The 21,494-nt window shown below is 38.3% G+C and overlaps 1 protein-coding gene across 1 annotated transcript in view; it reads right to left on the reverse strand.

Annotated features, from left to right (window-relative positions):
* Positions 1-21,494, reverse strand: part of Stxbp3 (syntaxin binding protein 3) — a 60,382-nt gene that overhangs the window by 38,420 nt on the left and 468 nt on the right. The window contains exons 2-6 of the mRNA XM_004636946.2: positions 9,283-9,332; positions 8,709-8,790; positions 5,022-5,098; positions 2,029-2,107; positions 600-700 (exon numbers count right to left, since the gene is read on the reverse strand). Of these exons, the coding sequence (XP_004637003.1) occupies positions 600-700; positions 2,029-2,107; positions 5,022-5,098; positions 8,709-8,790; positions 9,283-9,332 (389 nt within the window). The remainder of the gene's footprint in view (positions 1-599; positions 701-2,028; positions 2,108-5,021; positions 5,099-8,708; positions 8,791-9,282; positions 9,333-21,494) is intronic.

A 21,494-nucleotide genomic window follows, 5' to 3' on the forward strand; every position in this document is an offset into this window, starting at 1 on the left:
AAAATTTAAAAAAAAAAAAAAAGAATTTTTTTTTTGCTAAAAACATAAATCCCTTATATAGGATTTTTCTATCCCCAAAGTATTAGCCTCAAAGCCAAACTATTTCAATTTTATAAACTGTTAGATTCCAACATAAGAGTATACAGCATATTAAATCTGAACAGTTCATTAGCTGTGTGATTTGGGACAAGTTACTTAATCTCTTTGATTTCCAATCTTTAAACCGAGAGAGGGGATCTATTTACAAGGCTCTAGTAAGGATTAAAGGGCCACATTTATTTAAAGCACCCAAGAAAGTATCCAACACACAATATACTATAATAATAGCGATTACTTGTTATTTCTTCATTTCACAATCTAGTAATGCCCTAATTTGATATACACAGGACTTGGTGGCAGAGATGAAATTTAAGCTCACTGCTCGTGTTCTATTCCAATATTCTGCTATGTCTCTCTCTTCATCACGGCAAATGTTGATTTGTGGTTTACATACAAAACCTATCAATTACATACAGAACAATCTAGTATACACTTTACTAATAAGTGCATAAACAAATTTGAAAATCATTATGAATTAAAAATAAAAATAATAGTAGTACCTGAGATTCATGTGGGATGAAGGAAATATTTATTTCTTTACATCTTCTTATTGACTTGGAACAAGATGTCTTAATTTTGTTAAAGAGACTATCAGGACAAACTGTGAGGAGAAAAAAAAAGTATGTAATTCCGTGTGACTTGCCCAACATTCAAGAACATTTTTAATATATAATTACTGGCTTTCATAAAGTAATTTATTAAGAGGTCAGAGATAAATACACACTGTTCTTTGGGTTATAAACTGATATAATATTCAAGTCAAAATAGCTGTAACAGACGTTTCATTTTCCCCATTCACATCCAAGTGTCGCTTCCTTAGAGATCTGCTAACTTAGCAAACTGAAACTGTTAGAAAGGAAATCACAGCCAAACTCATGATTTAATAAGCTGTGGCATTTTCAGAATTTCTTAAAAATTTCACTAAGTAATCTACCACATATCAATAGTTAATTATTCCCTGAATAATGAAACCTTTTCTAATATTAAAAAATTTTGACTCTATAAACTAGTAGGTTCTACAACACAGAGCCTGGGTTTTGTCCTCCTTCACCAAAGGTAGATCTATCCTAGAATATCAGCTATTAACTGTTAAGGTTGACAATGAATTCAACCATTGACTCCTAATGTCACTTAACATGATGTAGCCTCAAGATTCCTTATATGAGAAGAGACTTCATATTCATTATATTCTATCAATTCCACAAACACAAAGTTCTGTGTAACATTCCTAAATGCCAAATACTTACAGTATGACCTTTTTTAGTGTAGACTTAAGCAGAAGATAAATAAGCAGGGAAAGTAATATACTACATAGAATGAGGGGTTTTTTATTAGAGACAAAGACTTACATAAATGGTATCTTATTTTTAAATATAAGTGTGCAATGCATCAGAACCGAAAAAGAATTGTCTCTGAACACCTCATAATTCTTCGGCTTAGCTGCTATTTGAACACACTGCACATTGAGAGAAATATGATAGATTTTCTCTAATATTTGCCAAACTGTTTTCTTTAGTGCCTTCTAAAAGGCTCTAATTTTAATCAAATCTTCAACTGAAACTTTGATTAAAAATAACTCCTTTTATTAAAAATTATTAATTTGATTAATAATAATTCTTTTCTCTAGCATGGAACTTAAGGGCTAGCCCTTTCTACCAAATGCCCACCGCATATATTAGAAAAAGTTATAAGAAAAAATTTCAAAAGTCTTCTGAAATTAGTTGGGACAGGTTTCCTTTCATTTCTATCACCATAACATAAATTAAGATATGTACAATCTTATATTTTTAGATTTTTTCTTACCTAATTCTAGCCAACAAAAGATGAATACAAAATTATTAATACTCAGCATTATGATGAAAAAAACAGGTGCCTCAGAGGTAATAGGACTTTAAACAGTGAAATAATAACTTTTAAAAAGAAACTTACAGTCAGTGAAGTATATATATGCAGCTTTATATTTGTTCTCTGATTTACTTGCAAAATCTCGTAAGAAACAATCTACAGACTTAAAAAAGGTTAGATATTAATACACTTTTATAATAATACTAATTGAAATATGCTAGCTTTTGAAATAATGAAAATTACTTTATTCCAATGACAAAACCTTACTGGCTAGAAGTTTAATTTATAAACAATTTTTAAAAGTGCCAAGCTACTTAAAAATATCTCTATCACCTACATGAATAATAAGCCATTTGGAGAGAATCTCCTGGATGCAAAAATAAAGATCGGGACCTTAATCATGAGCTTCCTCCATGAGTTCCTTCTCCTTCTGGAAATCCTAGAACTGTATTTCGGTTAGACCACATGGCTCTATCTTATAAGCCTTAATCTTTCTCTCTAAGATTCCATGGTTTTGTTTCTTTTCGTCTTTACTTCAAGAGATACTCCATTTTGATTTTCTGGGACACTAATCCAAATTTAAATGGTAATTAGCCTTTCCTTCAATTAATTAAGAAATCATCAGGGCTGGGGAGGTAGCTCAGTAGACTAAGCGCTTGCCTGGAGGTGCAAGGGCCTGAGTTCAATCCCCAATTCTGCCAAAAAAAAAAAAAAAAAAAAAAAGAAATCATCCTGTGTGCTGTAGCCTCTCCTCACGCGTACTACTTTCTGCTCAGGCTGGCACTCCCTTTGAGCAGTTCTACTGTACAGCTGCATGTTCTCTTCATGGCACTCAACTTCCTCCCTGACAGCAGGCCCTATCGCTGCTGTGTGGCGGCCGTTCCTCGCCAACCCACTTGAAACTTAGGCTCAGACGCAGAATCTGAAGCACAGGCAGCTCCACAGGAGGCTTCTCTTCCTGAGGGCAAAACCAGCAAAGCAAAGCAAAGCAAACAAACACTAGGGCCTTTTTGAGACATGACTGATCCCTCCTTTGGAGTTCACGGATTTCTTTTAGCAAACATTTCCTGAAATCCTTGCTATAGACCCTTCTCTGGGAACGCGGATGCTGTTCTCCAGGTGCTCTCCTAGCCTGTGAGGATTCAGATGTCACACCAAGTGTCTTCACAGTGCTCCGAAGACCCCCAAAGCCTCAGCCCCTAAAGGGCCCACAGGACCCGCAGGCAGCTCCTTCAGGACAGGAGAACGTGGGGGCCGTCTTCATAAGTGAGGCACCTCAGGTAACGCCTTCTCAGGCGCCTCTGCTCCCTTATTGAGTACGTACTCTTGTATCCAGCTCATAGATTTGGCAACGTATGGGACTTTCTGCTCTAAGATGCGCTGACAGCTAGAATAACTAAAATGTGAAATATATGTGCACAGATTTATATTATATATATAAAATCCTTATGTTAATTTTCTAGGTGAAGAATGGTGCTTTTTCCTTGTACTTTTTTCCACTCATAAATTTTCTCTCCTGGAATTACAGCATGAATGAGGTATAAAATGCCATGAAAACCTATTGTTTGATACAGCAGCTAATACATAGAGACTAGTGAATATTCGGGGGTTTTGCCCTACTATTGCTAGAATTAAAAGTTAAATAAAACTGAGATTTCCAGATTAATATTCTAAATAAGAACGAGTGAGCAAGAAAAGTATTAGAAAATGATTTCACAGAGGTGGGGAGATGGCTTGGTGGGCTAAGCGCCTTCCTGGCAAGTGCAAGGATCCAGGTTCAATCCCTGGTACTGCATGCCCTGCTGGCCCCAAAACCAGGTGGGGTGGTGCACACCTGTAATTCCAGCATTGGGGAGGCTGAGGCAGGAGGATCACTATGAGTCCAAGCTGTGGAGTGAGACCCTATACCAAATTTTTAAAAATAAATAAGCAAGGAATCTGATGCTTTATTAGGGTCTTGATTTGCCTTAAGATACATGTTAAATCCTGTGACAGATTACAAACTGAAGACATTCCTTTAACATGAAAACATACACATATATATCCATACGCACATATACACACATATATGTACACTAAGAAAATCACTAAAATAAAGGATCAAGGGCTTCCAGCATGGAGGGAAAGTACTCTACCACTGACCTGTATCCCTAGCCGCTTTTTAAATTTTTTTATTTTCAGTAAGGGCTTGCTAAATAGCCCAGGCCAGCCTTAAACTTGTGACGCTTCTATGTCAGCCTCCTAAACAGCTGGGATTCCAAACATGTACTGCCACACCAAGCTTATCTACATTTCTATCTCAGCAAAAATTATGGGTCAGTAGGAATTACATGGATAATAAGTTATGAAAATAAAGTATCATTTTATACAACAGAACTGTTTCATATATGGGAGAAAAAGGAAGTCTTTAGCTTATACCTTCTCTTTGCAAAGAGTATAAGTAAAACAATCATCTGCCAGAAAAAAAATCTTTCCTAAACACAGTTTACAGTAATGTTTTTCTTTTTTTTTTCTTTTTGTATTTAGGACAGGGTATACAGGGTATACAGGGTCTCACTGCATAGATCGGACTCAGTGACCCTCCTATTTACAGCCTCCCAAGTGCTGGGATTACAGGCGTGCGCCACCATGCCCAGTCTCAATCGCTGTCCCAGTGTGCCCTGGGGATGGGACCAGCACAGCAGGCCTGGGGATTGAACTCCTTAACCCTAATTCCCAGTCCCTGCATCTGCCTAAGAAGGTGCTTTAATCTGCTGAGCTATTTGGCTGGCCCTTAGTTTATGGTAATATTTTTCTAATAAAGGGTATTTTATTATATATTTTCTATTAACCCATCACAGCAATGGTGAAAAACAAAGAATCCGCTTGTGGGGGCGCTGAGCTCTGAGGCTTGCACATGCCAAGCATACTCTCTACCACTTAGTTTTATCCCAGCTTAAGAACACTTTTTAAACATTCAAACTACCTCTGTTTGCTTGTCTTAGCATGCATTACTTAGACACAATAGTGGGTTTTGTCTTGGCACATTCATACATGCATGTAACAGACTTTGATCATTTTTGCCCTGTAATACTCACTTTTGATGTTGGAGAAATAAAATAAAGAGCTTTCATTTGCCTGACAGGTTCACGATTCTTATAAATATTCTCCACAACTAACAAAAGAAAGAGAGGGTGAGTCATTTTATATAACTCCATATTATACACTTGAAAAAGATCATTAAATATTTTACTGTATTTTCTATGTATAATAACAAGAAGGCTTATCTATATACTGGGTTTACATTTTGTTTTCATTTGATGAATTAAAAAAAACTAAAAATGTGAAGCTAAAGCCTAAGTCAAACTGCATTCTCATGGCGAGAAAAAAAAAAAAAGCAGTCATTTCATAGGTAGGTAAATTTACCAAGATAAGCAATCTGTACCATGAAGAAACCCAAAAAAATGTATTAAAAATTAAAATATATAATTCTTTCAAAATGATTCAACAACAGCAAATATGACACATCATACCATAATAATGCTATGAGTATTTCCAAAATAAAGACGCTGAGGTTTAAAGGAGCTTAGTAACTTGCTTAATCACACAAGGAAGTACAGTAGGCAGGCTTCCAACCCACATATAACTCCACGGTTGAAGTCTTTTTTTTTTAAGACAGGGTCCTGCCATGCAGCACAGGCTGGCCTTGCACTCTAAGCAACCCTCCAGCCACAGGCTGCTGGATCATAACATGCACCACCATGCGGCCTTAGGGTGCACTCATGACCCTCGTTCTTCCCTGCTCTGCGTGCTCAGCAGCTGTCTTCTGCCACACCCTTTCAGAACCAGGCCATTCTGCCACGGAGCCAACCAGCCACGGACTAAGTCCCCTGAAAACCATGAGCCAAAATAAACCCCTGCCCACTTACGTAGTGGGTATAGGTATCTTGTCCTACCAACAGGAAAGTGACTAGTGCGCTCATCTGAGCTGTGATCAACAAATATGATATGTAAATTTTTATAAATTGCATTAAAAGACACATTTCTATTTTAACCCCTCTCAAAATAATTCCATAACCACTTCAAAGTTATCCCATTGTTCATATGACTATTTCAGGCAGTTTATGGAAGACTTTTTTTTTTTTTTCTTTTTGAGACAGGGTCTCACTATGCAGTTCAGGCTGGCCTTGAGCTCACTTTGTAGCCCATGCTGGTCTCGAACTTACAGTGATCCTCCTGCCCCAGATTCCCCAGTGTTGGGATCACAGGCATGTACCACCACGCCCAGCTTGGAAGGTTTCCTTTGTGAGTATCTTTGGTTGCACCCTCAGTGTCCTCAACTGATTCAAAATGCCTGCCTTTCATGATCACTTGTGAATTTAGGGAAGAGCCAGAAGTTACCAGAACCAATAAATAAGTAAATAAGACCGACTTCCCTTCCTTGAATTGTTTATCATATCTTATAAAAAGACTCATGAAAGGGGACTTCTAAAACTGCTTCAGGGTTGGGGAGATAGCTCGGCAGTTTGAGTGCCTGCCGGGTTCGATCCTCGGTACTGTATACCATGCCAATCCCAGAACCCTGGGCATGCCATGCTAGCCCCAGATGTGGGGGCACACACCTACAATTCCAGCACTGGGAGGGTGAGACAGGAGGATCACGACGAGTTTGAATTGCGTAGTGAGACCCTGCATCCAATAAATAAATAAACTAACAAATTTTTAAAAACTGCTTCAGGAAGTGGCAATAATAATGGGATAAGTGTAATCAAAGCGTGGGGGGTATTTTGAGGAGGGCCAATGGCACTGTACCTTTTACTGTAATAAATATTTTAGATTTTTTTTTTTTTTTTTGGTACCAGAGATTGAACTTAGGACCTTGTACTTGCCAAGCAGGGGCTGATGCTGCTCAGCTATATCCCCAGCCCTGTAATAAATATTTTAAACTTTAGATATTCACTGTATTTTTCAATTATATCTCATAATAATTTAAGAGTTTCTAGTTTAAGTCTTTTTTCCCACTGAGTTTATAAAAATCACAAACTGAATATGCAGTAGGTTATTTTATTTATAAATATCATATGGTCAGACTCTCTAGAGAATGCTGGATGTATTTTTGAACCTCTTAAGTTAGGAGTGACAGAGGGTATAGATATATTAGAACCCAAAACAGTAATTATATTTCCTCTTGAATTTGCTTCCTCAGTGCAAATAAGGGTATTTAACATCTGTCTTTCTAAAGTTGTTGTAGAGAACAAATTTAAATAAATGAGTCAGTATATGATGAAATTAAGGATAATGTGATTATGAATGAGGCATTTTCCTCAGAAAGTGACACAGATTAATACCTCATTAGTGTAATTAACGTCTTGTGGCATTATCATTTTTTTTGGAACTTTATTTTCATACTAGAACTAATCTAAAATTATAACCAACTGTCTCACTTCTAGGTAATGAAGAAATCTATGAGATCAGCATTATCTATTTTTAAATGTGTACAAATATTGACGTTAAAACATTTTAATATCCATTTAAAAACAATACAAGAAAACCACATGACTGGAAGCTTAACTGTAAGCTGTAGAACACTTAGAAGTGGCCCTAGATTGGATCCCCAGAACCACACACACACACACACACACACACACACACACACACACAGAAAAAAAAGGAAGGAACCACAAACATCAACCCAAACACGGAAATGCAATATCGATATACAAAACTCTTAACAGTAAATGTAATAGAAAAAATTAAAGAAGAACTTCAACAAAACAAATGACTCAGTCTTGCCTAGAGACCCTTAATAATATGTCTCAGCTTGGCATAAATCTGACTTACAAAAGTTTTTCAGAGGGTAACCTGAGAAAAAAGAAGAATGTCAAGTCTAAGAGTTATATTTATTTTTTGTTCGTTTGTTTTTCTGCAGTACTGGGGATTGAACTCAGGACCTTGTGCTTGCAGGAAAGTGCTTACTCTACTGGGCTATCTCCCCAGCCAAGTCTAAGACTTATAACTAGAGCCATAAGAAAAAAACAACCTTGCAAATACAACTGTCCTGGTTTCTATCTCCATGTCCCTGCAAAGCCTCAAGTGATCAAAGGCGGGGCTCAGGACGGTGACTATGTCACGGGCTGCCATACTCTTCAGTGGATTAGTGCGCTGGTGAGTTACAGGTAGATGCCATGTTAGGAGATGGCATGTGGTCGGAAGAGGCAGGTCCCTGAGGGTGACCCTGAAGATATCGCACCCGCCCTCCTTCCTCCCTTGATTCTCTCTGCTTCCTGACTGCCACACCCCCTCCTGGGCCATCTCTCTGCCCTCTGAGCTAGCCTACTATAGGCTAAAATATGAGCCAAAATAAGTGACTTCTCCTTTAAGTTGTAGGCAACAATTATTGCATCTCAGTACAAGAAAAGTGGCTAAGACACACCTGTAATCCCACCTAAATTTTTTGCTTTAGTTCTGAGACAAAGTCTTGCTATTTATTTAAGGTTGGCTTTGAACTCACTATGTAACCCAGGCTGGCTTTGAACTCTTTTTTTTTTTTTTTTTTTTTGTACTAGGGATCGAATTCAGGTGCTTACACTTGCCAGGTACCCATGCATGCTGCTGAGCTATCGCCCTGGCCCTTGCCTCGAACTCTTGATGACCCTCCTGCCTCAGCTTCCTAACCGAAGGGAGTACAGGCATGTACCATCATGCATGGCAGCTTCTTACTATTTTAAAAACCTTCAGGGTGAAGGTTTATAAAAGTATTCATGAGAAGAATTAGTGACACTTACCAGTGATTCCTTCTTCTAGAAGATTTGTCATTTTGCAACATGATGCCAAAAGCTTAGTAGTAAATTCATCTAAAAGCATGATCTTAAATACAAATAAGAAACAGTATAAATATACAACTGTCAAGAATACATAAAAGACAGAGTATTAGCCCTTAAATCTATTCAAATTTATCTTATATAATATGAAATTAAAGTACCAGGACAGTAGGTGAAATGATATCCTCTCATCTTTTATTTTACATGATCTGGACATTTATGAGGTTGTCCATTTAAAATATACCTTAATATCAAATTTTTCTTAAACTTATAAATTCTCACAGAATTACTGGTTCAAGCACGTTGCACTTAATATTTGCAACTATCATAGGGGTTATTATTACTATCCCTATTTTATAGATGAGGAAACAGAGGTAGAGCAAAAAATCATGAAACTTGCTAGAGAAGATTCGGCTACTAAATGGTGAACTTAGATCTGAAGGCAAACAACGTGCTTCCAGGTCCTACACTCTACAGAAATACCCTAAGAACAGTGTACTGAACTCCTCAACATAAGAGCAAAGTAGGCAAAGTCTACCTTCCATTCGCCTTCTTTCCTGCAGTCATCAAACACTGCTGCTTTTATCTCTGTTTAAAAAAAAAAAAAAGAAAAAAAGAAATTATTTAGGAATCTCAATCAACCTAAATATAGTAAGCTACTCAGAAGATTCAAAGTGGCTGAGGAAAATTCCAATTTGAACATTTGTTAAATGACACAGAAGCATATGAATCTACTAAATCCTGAGTAAATATCTGTCTTTAATAAACCTACACAACACATTTAAACTGTAATATTTTATATTTTTTATTGGTACATGTTTGCAGCATATAATGACTACATTAGCTGTGGGGAGTTAGTATACGTACATGACATTACTTATATTTTTAGACTAAGATAAGAGTACCATAAAAAAAAAAAAAGCTAATATATTTTAAGGGCATGAACATACTGAAAAATATTTCTGAACGTATAATGTGATCTAGTTTTTCCTATTTCACGTAAATCCTCAATAACCAATATGAAAACAAAACCTTTGGGAAGAAAAAAAGAGTTAAAGCCATTCCGCAGAGATGTGTGCATATTCATGTTTTTTGCATATTCATGTTTATAGCAAGACCATTAATAGCTAAATCTTGTAAGCAGCCTACAACAGATGAGAAGGACCTTTTCTTTACAACAGATGAAGAGATAAACAAAATGGGGTGCTTACACACTAGGGAGCACTACTCTGCCGTAAAGAGGGATAAACTGGAGGCATCTACAGACAAATGGATGTGCCTTGAGACCACAAGCCAGCCCTTTGTGGAGTCAATCAGGTGCAGAAGCTTAAGTAATGCACGGTTTTTCTTTTTTGAGAAACCCAATATATAAATGAACTACAAAGTGAAAAACACAATAAAAAAAAGAAGAAAAAAGTTACTGTAATCCAGCATCCAGAATGTGTCTAGGCCACGGGGATAGCTCAGCAGTCTAAGCGCCTTCCCAGGCAAGCTCAAGGACCCGGGTTCACTCCCTGGCACCACATGCCGTGCTGGCCCTGCTATGTGCGGGCAAGCCAGGCTGGCCACCAAGACCAGGTGTGGTGGTGCACACCTGTAATCCCAGCCCTGGGAGGCCGAAACAGGAGGAGCACTTTGAGTCTGAGCTGCGCAGTGAGACCCTGTAACAAATACTAAAATTTAAAAAAAAAAAAAGGATGTAGCTAACAGTGTACCCTCCTAGGCATGGTGGTACATGCCTGTAACCTAGGATTCAGGAGGCCGAGGCAAGAGGATTGCCACGAGCTAGAGGCCAGCCTGGACTACGGAGGGAGACCTTATCTCCAAACTCCAAACCAGGACAACAGAAGCACCAAAAAACACACAAGAAACACTGTACCTTACTTTAGTATAACACATTGTACATATTGCCGACATTTTTTGGCCTGTTAGTCTAGCTGTTATTCTGTACATATGATAATTAATTTTATAAAGTCTTATAAAATAAATTAAGAAATCTGTTGCTGACAAAAGTTATTTTAAGGGGCACAGGGGGAAAAAGAACTGAGATGTGTTACGTACCTGTACCAATTCCCTACAATGAATGTAATCACTGTGTCAAACATGTACTAGAAAAAAATTTTTTTTAAATTAATAAAATTATTTTTTAAAAAACCTTAGGAAAGCTCCTTAGTTTGTTACACTGCATTTGATAAATCTTCATAAATATTTTATTCTGACTTATATTATGCTTTTTACTTTTATATTGGAGGGGTTGTTTTACTTTTTGAGATGTCTCACTATGCAATCCAGACTGGCCTTGTCAAACTCGCTATGTAGCCTATACTGGTCTTGAACTCATGGTGATCCTCCTGCCTCAGCCTACCAAATACTGGGATTACAGGTGTGGGCCACCACATTGGCTATGACATCATGCTTTTTAATGTATATTACTGCATTAGGATGTAAATATCCAGTCTTGATTTAGAATCAATAAATACAAATGTTCTTTACAATGATTTTCAAAATTAAATCTTTAAATTATTTCAACATTAAATAGTGAAGTATTGATTAAATCTTTCCCTTATGTATTAAAGAATACATGTAGGAGCTAGTATGATGGTGCATGTCTGTAGTCCCGGCACCCTGGAAGACTGAGACAGAAGAATTCAAAGTTCAAGCACAGCAACTTAGCAAGACCCTGTCTCAAAATAAAAAAACAAAAAAACAGCTGAGGCTACAGTATAGTATGAATGCCTTGGGTTTAATCCTCAAGTACTGGGGAGGAAAAAAAACAGATGTAGGCAGTATACACAAATACTTACTCTACGAGATGGTGTTCCACGTTTAATATTTTATTAATGTGCACTTAATTTTGAAAATAATATAGTATTTAATACATAAAATATAATCAAACTATAATTATAGTAATTTATGTCTTTCATTAATTCTTGTTAATGAAGCAGTTATGACTCATTTAAGCTTCTCTATTTCTTAACTTCTGTTTTGGAGACAGAGTGCTGCTATACAGTTCAGCCTCACCTTGAACTCACTGCATAGCCCAGGCTGGCCTCGAGCTCACGCAGTCCTCCTGCCTCAGCCTCCTAGGTGCTGGGATCACATACATGGGCTACCATGCCTGGTTCTCTATATTTAAATGAACATTTTTAGGAAATTTACCATTAAGTTTTTGACTTTATAAAAATTTATAAAAAATAAATGACAGTTGTTCTTTGTTTTGGTTTTTCAGACAGGGTCTTCCAAGAACTTACAATCTGTGCACCTCAGGCTCTGTTCTTCTAACAGAGGGTATAACTAACTAGAGCTTCTGTGGTATAATAAGTGTTTATGGTGCACTAATGATATGATTCTTGGAGAGTACTCCTAGGAGGCTTCCGGATGGAGGTGGGTCACTAGCTGGGGGGGGAAAGGAACAGGGATGGAGTTCAGTCATCAATGGCCAATGATTTAATCAGCCAGGCCAACGTAAAGAGATCTCTAGAAAAACCCATGAAGGGAGGACCTGGAGAGCTGCTGAGCTGGTGCACACACCCACACGCAGGGAGCATGGTGCACTCAACTCCGTGGAGATGACAATCCTGTATGCTCTGGACCATTCTGGACCTCGCCTTATGTATTTCTTTACCTGGACATTCATTTACATCTGTTACAATTAACTGGTTATAGTGTTATTCATTTATTTGGTACAGGGTCTCACTATGCAGTTCAGGCCCGTAGTGATCCTCCTGTCTTAGCCTCCCCAGAGATGGGATTACAGGCATGGCCCACCATGCCTGATTCCGGGGCTGGCACAGCATGAGGTGCCAGGGATCGAACCCAGGTCCCTGTGCTTGGCAGGAAGGCGCTTAGGCTATCTCTCAGCCCATAACTGGTTAAATAAAAGTTTTTCCTAGAGTTTTGTGAACCATCTAATAAGTTACTGCCTCCGAAAGGAAGGGTGTTGTGGAAACCTCATTTTCTAGTCATGCCCAAGAAAAATGTGGGCAACCAGGCAACCTGAACTTGATACCTGCTGCTGGCACATGACGGGACTGAGACCAAAACCTGCTGGGTGTGCCACCAGTTAGGAACAGGAGGTACCATGAGGTAATGTCAGAACTAAACTGCAAGACGGCCCTGTGGCTGCCCAAAGAGTTCAATGACCGGCTAGTATGGGGCAAATACGACGCATTTGGTGTAGAAGCTCAGCATAGTTTAGTTACTAATACTTTCATAAAACTGATCATCTGGAAAGTCTGTCTGTGGTTGGGAAGATATGAAAGAGTGGCAAAGTATAGTTAAGGTGGTTATATATTTTCTAGGAAGATTATAATTTTATACGAGAAATATGATAAAAACTTGAAATATGTAATTCAACACACTGATTTCTTATAATACACAGGGAAACATAAAAGATTTTTTCAGGCAAAGTCCAGAAACTGAAATCTTATGCTCCTTCTTTCTCTAAGCTAGCTTCATTTCTTGCATCTCAAAGAAGCTAAAGGTAATTTTGCTTGATCTTTCTTACCAGACTCCTATGTATGCTTCTCTTAAGAAACGAACACTACCAGCATTTAGGATGGAGCACACTGATAGGAAGTTCCTGAAGAGACAAGAAGTCACCTCACTACGGTCCTCAGTGCGTTACAGACCACACATTGCCCTTGCTGACAGAAACCAGGCCCAGTGGTTACTGATTCTTAAAGAGTGGGTAGTTTCACTCAGATATCCTGAAAATAGAGACTGGCTGGGTGTGGTGGCACGCATTTGGGAGCTGAGGCAGGTAGATCACTACAAGTTTGAGGCCATTCTGGGGGCTACATAGGATATTTAAGGCCAATCTAAACTATGTAGTGAGCTCCCATCTCAAAAAAGAAAATCATCCAGTTGTACAGTTAGCATTAACATACTTCATCACTATACTTAAGAGTAACTTCATCCCTGCACAGGGGCAGGCTAATCTCTGCATAATTCCAGTTTTAGTATGTGTGCTGAAGCAAGTACAACAGTCATTTCCCTTCAAAAGAGAAACAAGAAAATTGCTTCCTTTATGGCATTAATAAAGTGCAAAAAATGCTGGCAACTACTACTTGAAAAGAAGGGGAAGAAATCATCTGGAACGCTTCTCCACTGCCTAGAGTGTCCAAGCTGCTTAGCGCAGCACTCAGGGCCCTCATAACTGGCTCCACCATCCTGAGCACTGTAACTCTGCACTCAACTGAAAGGCACTGTCCCTAGCCCTTTCTCCTGGCTCCTTCTTTTAAAGTCACATATTTTGTCACCTTCAGGGTTTGGCCCAGATGTCCTTCTGCTTGGCAAAGTACTACCATCTTTCAAGAGCCACCTTAAATGCTCTTTTGAGTCTTCCCTTCCCCATTCCCAGAGAGGAAATACTTGTTTTTCTTTTTTTTTTTTTTCCTACCATAAAAATTTTTATAGTGCTAATTCAGATTAGCACTTGTGTACCCGTCTCACCTTATTGTGAACTCCAGGAGGGCAAAAATAGGCTAGATATTCAATAAACACTGATGTAAAGTGAATAAATGACTATAAAAATCTAAAAATAAATTACTCAACAAAATAAATTTAAAAGAGGAAGTGACCAGAATGAAGACACAGAACAAAGACAACTGATTCAAACAAACCAAAACAAAAATGATTCTCTGTGCAAGCCTATATTTTCAGAAAACTTGAATTTATTTAAAAACCTACAAGTGAATGTCTCTGGAGAGAGACTGGGAGGAGGATTATTCTCTTCCGTCATCAAAATTTGTTGCTACATCAAGGTTCTAGAAAGTAGCTTAAACCGTTCATTACAGCTGGGTGCAGTAGCGCAAGCCTATAATCCTAGCACTCTGGAGGACTAGGCAGACGGACTGCAACTTCACGTCCAACCTGGGCAAGTTAGCAAGAGCTTAGCAAGACCTTGTCTTAAAGTTTAGAAGAAGAAAAATGTATATAAGTCTTGGGGATCTAGCACAGCACAAAGGTCTTCTAGTCAATACTCAGTAACACACACACATACCCCAATTCTGAAGGAACAAGGAAAGAAAATACTGTTTCAATATTTAGTTGTCTAAAAGAAAAAAAGAAAGAAAAGAAAAAGACACAAAGCTGGCTGAGGGGGCACAAAACTATGATCACAGGGTCTTGAGGCTGAGGCAAGCAAGTTCAAAGTCACCCTTGGTAATTTAGGCAAACCCTGTTCTCAAAATAAAATAATAAAATAAAATAAAATAAAATAAAACAGATTGAGGATGTAGCTCAGTGCTAGAGCACCTGTCTCTAGACATGAGGTCCTGCTTTCCATCTAGTACTTGAGGGAGACAAAACAAAGACACAGAATGATACATAATAGTAATAAAAGTTAGGATCTATGTAAGGATCAGGAGAAAAAATGTGAAAAAAGGAAAAAGCATGTAATATATAAAGAATGGGCACAAATAAACATATTCTAATTACTTTTACTTAAAATAATTTGCATAGGGCACCAAAATTTAAAGACCCAGTCCAGAAATGGGCATCCGAGATGAAGACACACTTCTCAGAGGATGAAATTAAAGAAGCAAATAAATATATGAAAAAATGCTCCACATCAATAGCCAGCTGTGAAATACAAATTAAAACATCATTGAGATATCATCTCACCCCAGAAAGGATGGCTATCATAAAGAAATCAACCAACAACAAATGTTGGAGAAGCTGTGGGGAAAAAGGAACCCTTCTCCACTGCTGGTGGGAATGCAGACTGGTGCAACCATTATGGAAATCAGTGTGGAGACTCCTTAGAAAACTTGGACTGGAAATCCCATTTAATCCAGCTATTCCTCTACTAGGAATTTTCCCAGAGGATCTGAAAACATCATATCATAGTGATATATGTGTGCCTATGTTTATAGCAGCATAATTTGTGATAGCCAAATCTTGGAAACAACCAAGATGCCCATCACCTGAGGAATGGATGAAAAAGATGTGGTATTTTTATACAATGGAGTATTACTCAGCTATAAAGAATGATAAACTCAAAGCCTTTATATTGAAGTGGATGCCACTTGAACATATACTCATAAGTGAAATAAACCAGACACACATGTGTAAATATCGTATAGTTTCCCTAGTATAAGAACTCAAAAGAAGAAATACAAATAGAAAGGTATAATACAACTAAAAGGAAGGCAAGAACTTGAGGACTAGACAATGAAAAGAGAGCAAGGAGAAGAGCTGGGAAACATGACAGGGGCAAGCCATACAGTTATATGTAGAAGATGGGTAAGGCAATGATCCTGAGAATCTTCAGAAGATTTTTGAATCTTGCAGTTAACTGGAATGATTCTCACCCCGACTAACTATATATACAGATACCTGTGAACTAAGCAACTGCACTGAAGATGGCAATTTGTAATAGTAGGTTCATGCTTGCAGTGCCTGTCATTCTGGCCTTCTGAATACGGGCAGCTTGTCATGACATGCTAGTTGCTGCTGTGCTGTCTCTTGGGTAGATGATTGTTCAAAAAGATGGGGGTGGTATGAAGGCAGGAAACCGGAAAAGGAATGTTGTGGGACTGTCCTGCTACAAGGTTGTATATGGTTAAATTTCTGGACTTATGTGTAAATATAAGAATTATATAATTCTTTATGCCTATTTTTAAAATATATTTTAATTTTTTTTAATGTTTTTTCATCATATTCTGTAGGGACTTAAAGTTCAACATATCAATACTTGATGAAAAATACCTGTTTCATATTATGCCTAAGATGTTTGATATTCAGACAGTGAGGTTAAGCTTAACAGCCTAGGTTGTATGGTAACAACAATAAGCTTCTCTTCTAGAGGGTTAACAACCTAAGTTTGCAGACCAAAATTAAGAGAAAAAGGAGGGCTGCAAGGAAAGGCAACATTTTGGCCCTAGCCCTCCAAGGTCAATTAAGATTCAGGACATATGAGAACTTGTACTGTAACGTCATGTAACTCAGTAGTGTCCCAAATTTTCTGATCAAGGAGATTATAGGGCCAAAGAGGAAAGTGATCGATGATGTAGAGTGTGCCTAAGGAGAGTCACATGGAGAGAAAACATTCTCTCAGGCTTTCACGGAGAGCACATTGGCCAAGCAACGGCCGTGACTCATCCACATGGCTGACACTGACAAAGGATCTACAATCTGAGGTAGAGGATCTCAGGATAAATCCTGAAGGGATTTGACTGACCTTATCAGATCCAAAAGCTACAACTCTTGTTGCATAGGTCTTGCTTTATCTTGGTCTTAACCATCCAGCAGAAAAGTATAAAAATGAAGTACAAGAAGTAAAGCCATGGTGTTATGTTGAGCTGTAGGGGACTCTTGTCAACAATTTCTGTCACTGCCAGTCAAGTGGAAGACCCAATACTATTACAGATTACTGGACTCTTTTACAATATTTTGCTGGGTTAACACACCTATAATATTCACATAACAGAACTAAAAAAAGGGGATATATAAATGAATGTCCATTTTGTATCTGTGTATTCAAAATGGTTAGGACAGATGTATAGTTACATTCTCTTAATGAATAGAGGGATTTGTTGGAATAGTGTTTGTAAATAGGATATACTGTCTGCATCTTGTACAGCAAATAACCACTAGGAAGAGAGTATGCAATGTGTTAATTATTGAAACTGTCCTACCAATTTGATTTGAAACTGTCTTATTGCTATCAATAAAATTATGGAAAAAATAAAATAATTTGCAATTAACTTAGGTTTATATGCTCTAACAATTCCTTTAAAATACTTGACAAATACAAATTAGATATTACAGTAGACTACTGGTTATAGATGAAAGAACAAACAGTGATATTACGAATAAGGACCAGAAATGCCATCAATTCTTTGAATTTACTTTATGGCTAATTAGTTTTTGTTTTGTTTTTTGTATTTTGTGCAGGGTCTCACTATGCAGCTTGGACTCGTAGTGATCCTGCTGTTTTCAGCCTCTCCAGCACTGGGATTACAGGCGTACGCCACCATGCCTAGACTCAGTCGAGGACTCAGCGTGCTCAGGGGCAGGACCAGCAGGGCATGTGGTGCCAGGGATTGAACTCCAGCCTCTGCACTTCCTTAATCATATTTGCTTTTAAAATAAACTTTATCCAATTTTATTTACAATCTCTTATGTTATTTTTATTACCATTTCCATGTAGCAAAAAGTACCAAATTGCAATAGAAACCTTCAATAATTTTAAATATGGGAATTAGTTTTATAAACAAATCTTGTGTTTTACACTCAAAATACTAAAGTATTCTTTTTTAAAGAGGTTTTCCATGGAAACAAAACTTTGTACAGGGGGAGGATGGGGCTGAAGGAAGGGCAGGGAAATGGGAAAAACCCAAGGTATACCATCTACAGGTCAAATTCTCTACAATGAATGTGATCATTATGTGTATCTAAAAGGTACCAATAAAATCTAATTAAAAAAAGTTTTCAAGCCAGGTGTGGTGGCACATGCCTGTAATCCCAGCGCTGTACAGACGGAGGTAGGAAGATGGGACTGGTATTACAGGCAAGGTTGTTGTGAGAGTGTGTTCAGGTAGTCCCTAAAGGCTCATTCCTTTTCAAGTTCTAGGTCATGACTCAAATGTCTCCTACTCAGACAAACCTTTCCTAATCCATTTATTTATTTATTTATTTATTTATTTATTTTGCGGAACCAGGGGATTGAACTCAGGCCCTTGCGCTTGCCAGGGAAGCACTTATTCTACTGAGCCATCTCCCCGTCCACATATTTAGAGGAGCTTCTCTTTCCTCCTTATCACTGACTGAAACAGCCATGCTTGTTTATTGTTCACATATTAATTTTCTATTACTTCCCACTTGAATTTAAACAAGGGACCTTGTCTGTCTCCTACTGATACATTCCTCTAGGAGTTCGATAATACTGAACAGATGGGGGTAGTAAGAAGTAGGAGAAAATTACAAAACAAGAATCAATTGTTTTAGAAAGCACTGTTACCTATCACACTCCCAGACAGTGAACCTAGGCAAACCTTACAGAGTCCCAAACTGCAACCCTAAACCCACTTACTATCTCAACATGCCAATGCTGCAATTAAACCTAAATACCAGTGGGTTAATTTTAGAAAAAATAACTCCACACTGACATTTTTTTTGTCTTAAGAGAAACAACACACACACCATAGGCTGCCACCACTGCCCTCGGCCAGTTAGGAATGTAAAGCCTTGTAAGGCACAACAGTATACCTACCTTCAAGAAATTTATCAAGACAGGTAGTAAATAGAAACATATTTAGTGAGAAGAGCCATTCAAGAAGGGCAAATGAGGTGCTACAGAAGCCCATGAGGCTAGGTAAAAACGAGACACCACTGTGAAAGCTAATTCATTTACACTAAGACCTGAAGGGTAGCTACAAATGCAACAGGTACGAGGTGAAAGATTTCAAGAAGAGTAAACAATAGGGACAAGAGGGAAAAATCAAGATTATACAGGTGAAAGAAGGTAAGAGAAACAAGGCAGACTGGGGCCAGGCTGTATGTAGATCTTCCAAAGTAAACTGAAGTTAACTTCAGACAATTAGAGGTCTCTGCAGGTCGTTAAGCAAAAGCAGCACATGATCCCAGCACGTACTATTATAGGTAAAGTATTCTGGCACAGCATACAATCTACCCACTTAAAATTTACAATTCAATGATTTCCATTCTCTTCACAAAGCCATAAATCTTTCTTAATACCACAATCATTCTGAAAATATCTTCATTACTTCAAAGGAAACCCAGTTCCTTTGATCTCTCCTCCAGATCTAAGCATCCACTTTTTTCTGCTTTGTTTATTCTGGACATTTCATATAAGTGGAGTCATAAAATGTGGTCCTTTGCAGCCTCTACTACTTAGCATAATGTTTTCATGATCCAGTGATGTTACCAGTACTGTTTCTTCCTACTGCTTTCATTCACACATCAGCCCTTGATAACTCAAAATGAGAAGCCACTATGAAAGTGTGAATCCATTTAAGCTAAGTGGTTTCTCACTTTGAGTTATTTCTGCTGTTTGGTTATCTGAATAATGTTATGCCACAGCTTTATCAATTTCAAGTATCTGTGAAACTGAGATACTGTCATGCAGTTTAATGTATGTAAAGAAGTGTTTGGCACATGTAAATTTTGAAGAAAGAATGCAGCAGTTCCATTCTCTCTACTTACACCTTCTGAGAAAACGAAAGTTTCCTAAACTAGCTATTTCACCTAACTGTACTGTATCTTCAGCCCAGTAATATACGACTCTGTTATCTCAGGAGATTCCGTCTATATTTCTTTCAGATTCTTATTTTACTAACAGAACTCAGAGGGCCCCTTTTCTCAATATAGATGCTTTACTCAATAAATGCTGAATTACTATTATCTTGGTTTTTGGTTATGTATCTATTTACACACAGCTTCAAAGAACCATTTTACAACCTTCTTTTCCTTTCCATTCAGTCTGTCTCTGTCTTACACTCCATCTGCACGGGTGATACCTCAAAACAGCAGCACAAGGTAGGATTTTATTATCTGTCCACTCTCCCTCTCACCAGGTTTCCATGCTATCAAGACTATACTGTCAACCTTTTTTTTTCCCCTCATAAATGTTAATGTAAAAGCATCATGTGTATCTTTTTTCTTTCTTTCTTTTTTTTTTTTTTTTTTTTTTTGGTGATACCAGGGATTGAACTCAGGACCTTGCTCTTGCCAGACAACTACTTATTCCACTGAGCCATCTCCCCAGCCCCACACCACGTGTATCTTGGAAATTACTTATAAAACACAATTTGCTACCCATTTTCATACCAATGTATTCATATGCCACTCTTATTTTAAACACAGGAAAACCATAGTGGGGGGTAGTGGCCTATAATCCCAGCTACTAGGAAGGTTGAAGGATCACAAGTTCAAGGCCAGCCTAGCAATACTGTATGGTGAGACTATAAATAAAAAAAAGTTTAGGAGATGTAAAAATGCTATGCTAATAATGTCATCTTAAAAAATCAACCATTTTAATCTTTAAAAACAAAATGTCAATCTTAAAATTATTTTTAAAAGGATAATTCGATATTTCTCCTCATTTTTTTTATCAATTTATACACTCCTTATTCTATTTGGTGTCTGCTACATGTTAACTACTCCCCCAATTACTAATCTGGATTTTTAATTTTATGCATGGGAACTCCATAACTCTTGAACGGTGTTAACTAAATAATTTCTGGGGGTTTTTGTTGTTGTTCTTGCTGCTGTTGTTCAAGTTGGCATACGAAATACTAATTAGATGTTACTCCTTTTCTACTACTAGGCCATAATTACTTCCAACACAGCCATGCCAAGCAGGGTCGGTTCGTCCAGTCGGGCGGTTTCATTCCGTCCCTAATCTGCCAGGCCCGGGTCTGGCGTAACTCTGACTGAAGCCGTGGCCGAGACGGCAGAACATCCCCGACCCCAAGCGCTGGGACCCCCCGCAGCGAGCGGCCGAGCGTCGGCAGGGCGAGGCGAGGGGTGGCTCGGCTCCGGCTGTGCCCGTGCTGTCACGGCCCGACGGGACCGTCGAGATGCTCCCTTACTAACAACTTTCTAGCAAGCAGGCTTCCTCGGAATCATGGAAGATTCGGGTCTGTTCAATAGTGAAGCTGTTTTCGAAAGGCTACCGACAGCCGGGCGGCTCAGGGCTCCCTGACACACGACCTCGCGGCGCCCGGCAACTCGGGCGCGCGGAGGCGGCGGCGCCGGGCAGGGGCGCGCGCAGCGCAGGCG

The sequence above is a fragment of the Octodon degus genome, unplaced genomic scaffold, assembly GCF_000260255.1.
Source record: "Octodon degus isolate 3935 unplaced genomic scaffold, OctDeg1.0 scaffold00084, whole genome shotgun sequence".
NCBI lineage: Eukaryota > Metazoa > Chordata > Mammalia > Rodentia > Octodontidae > Octodon > Octodon degus.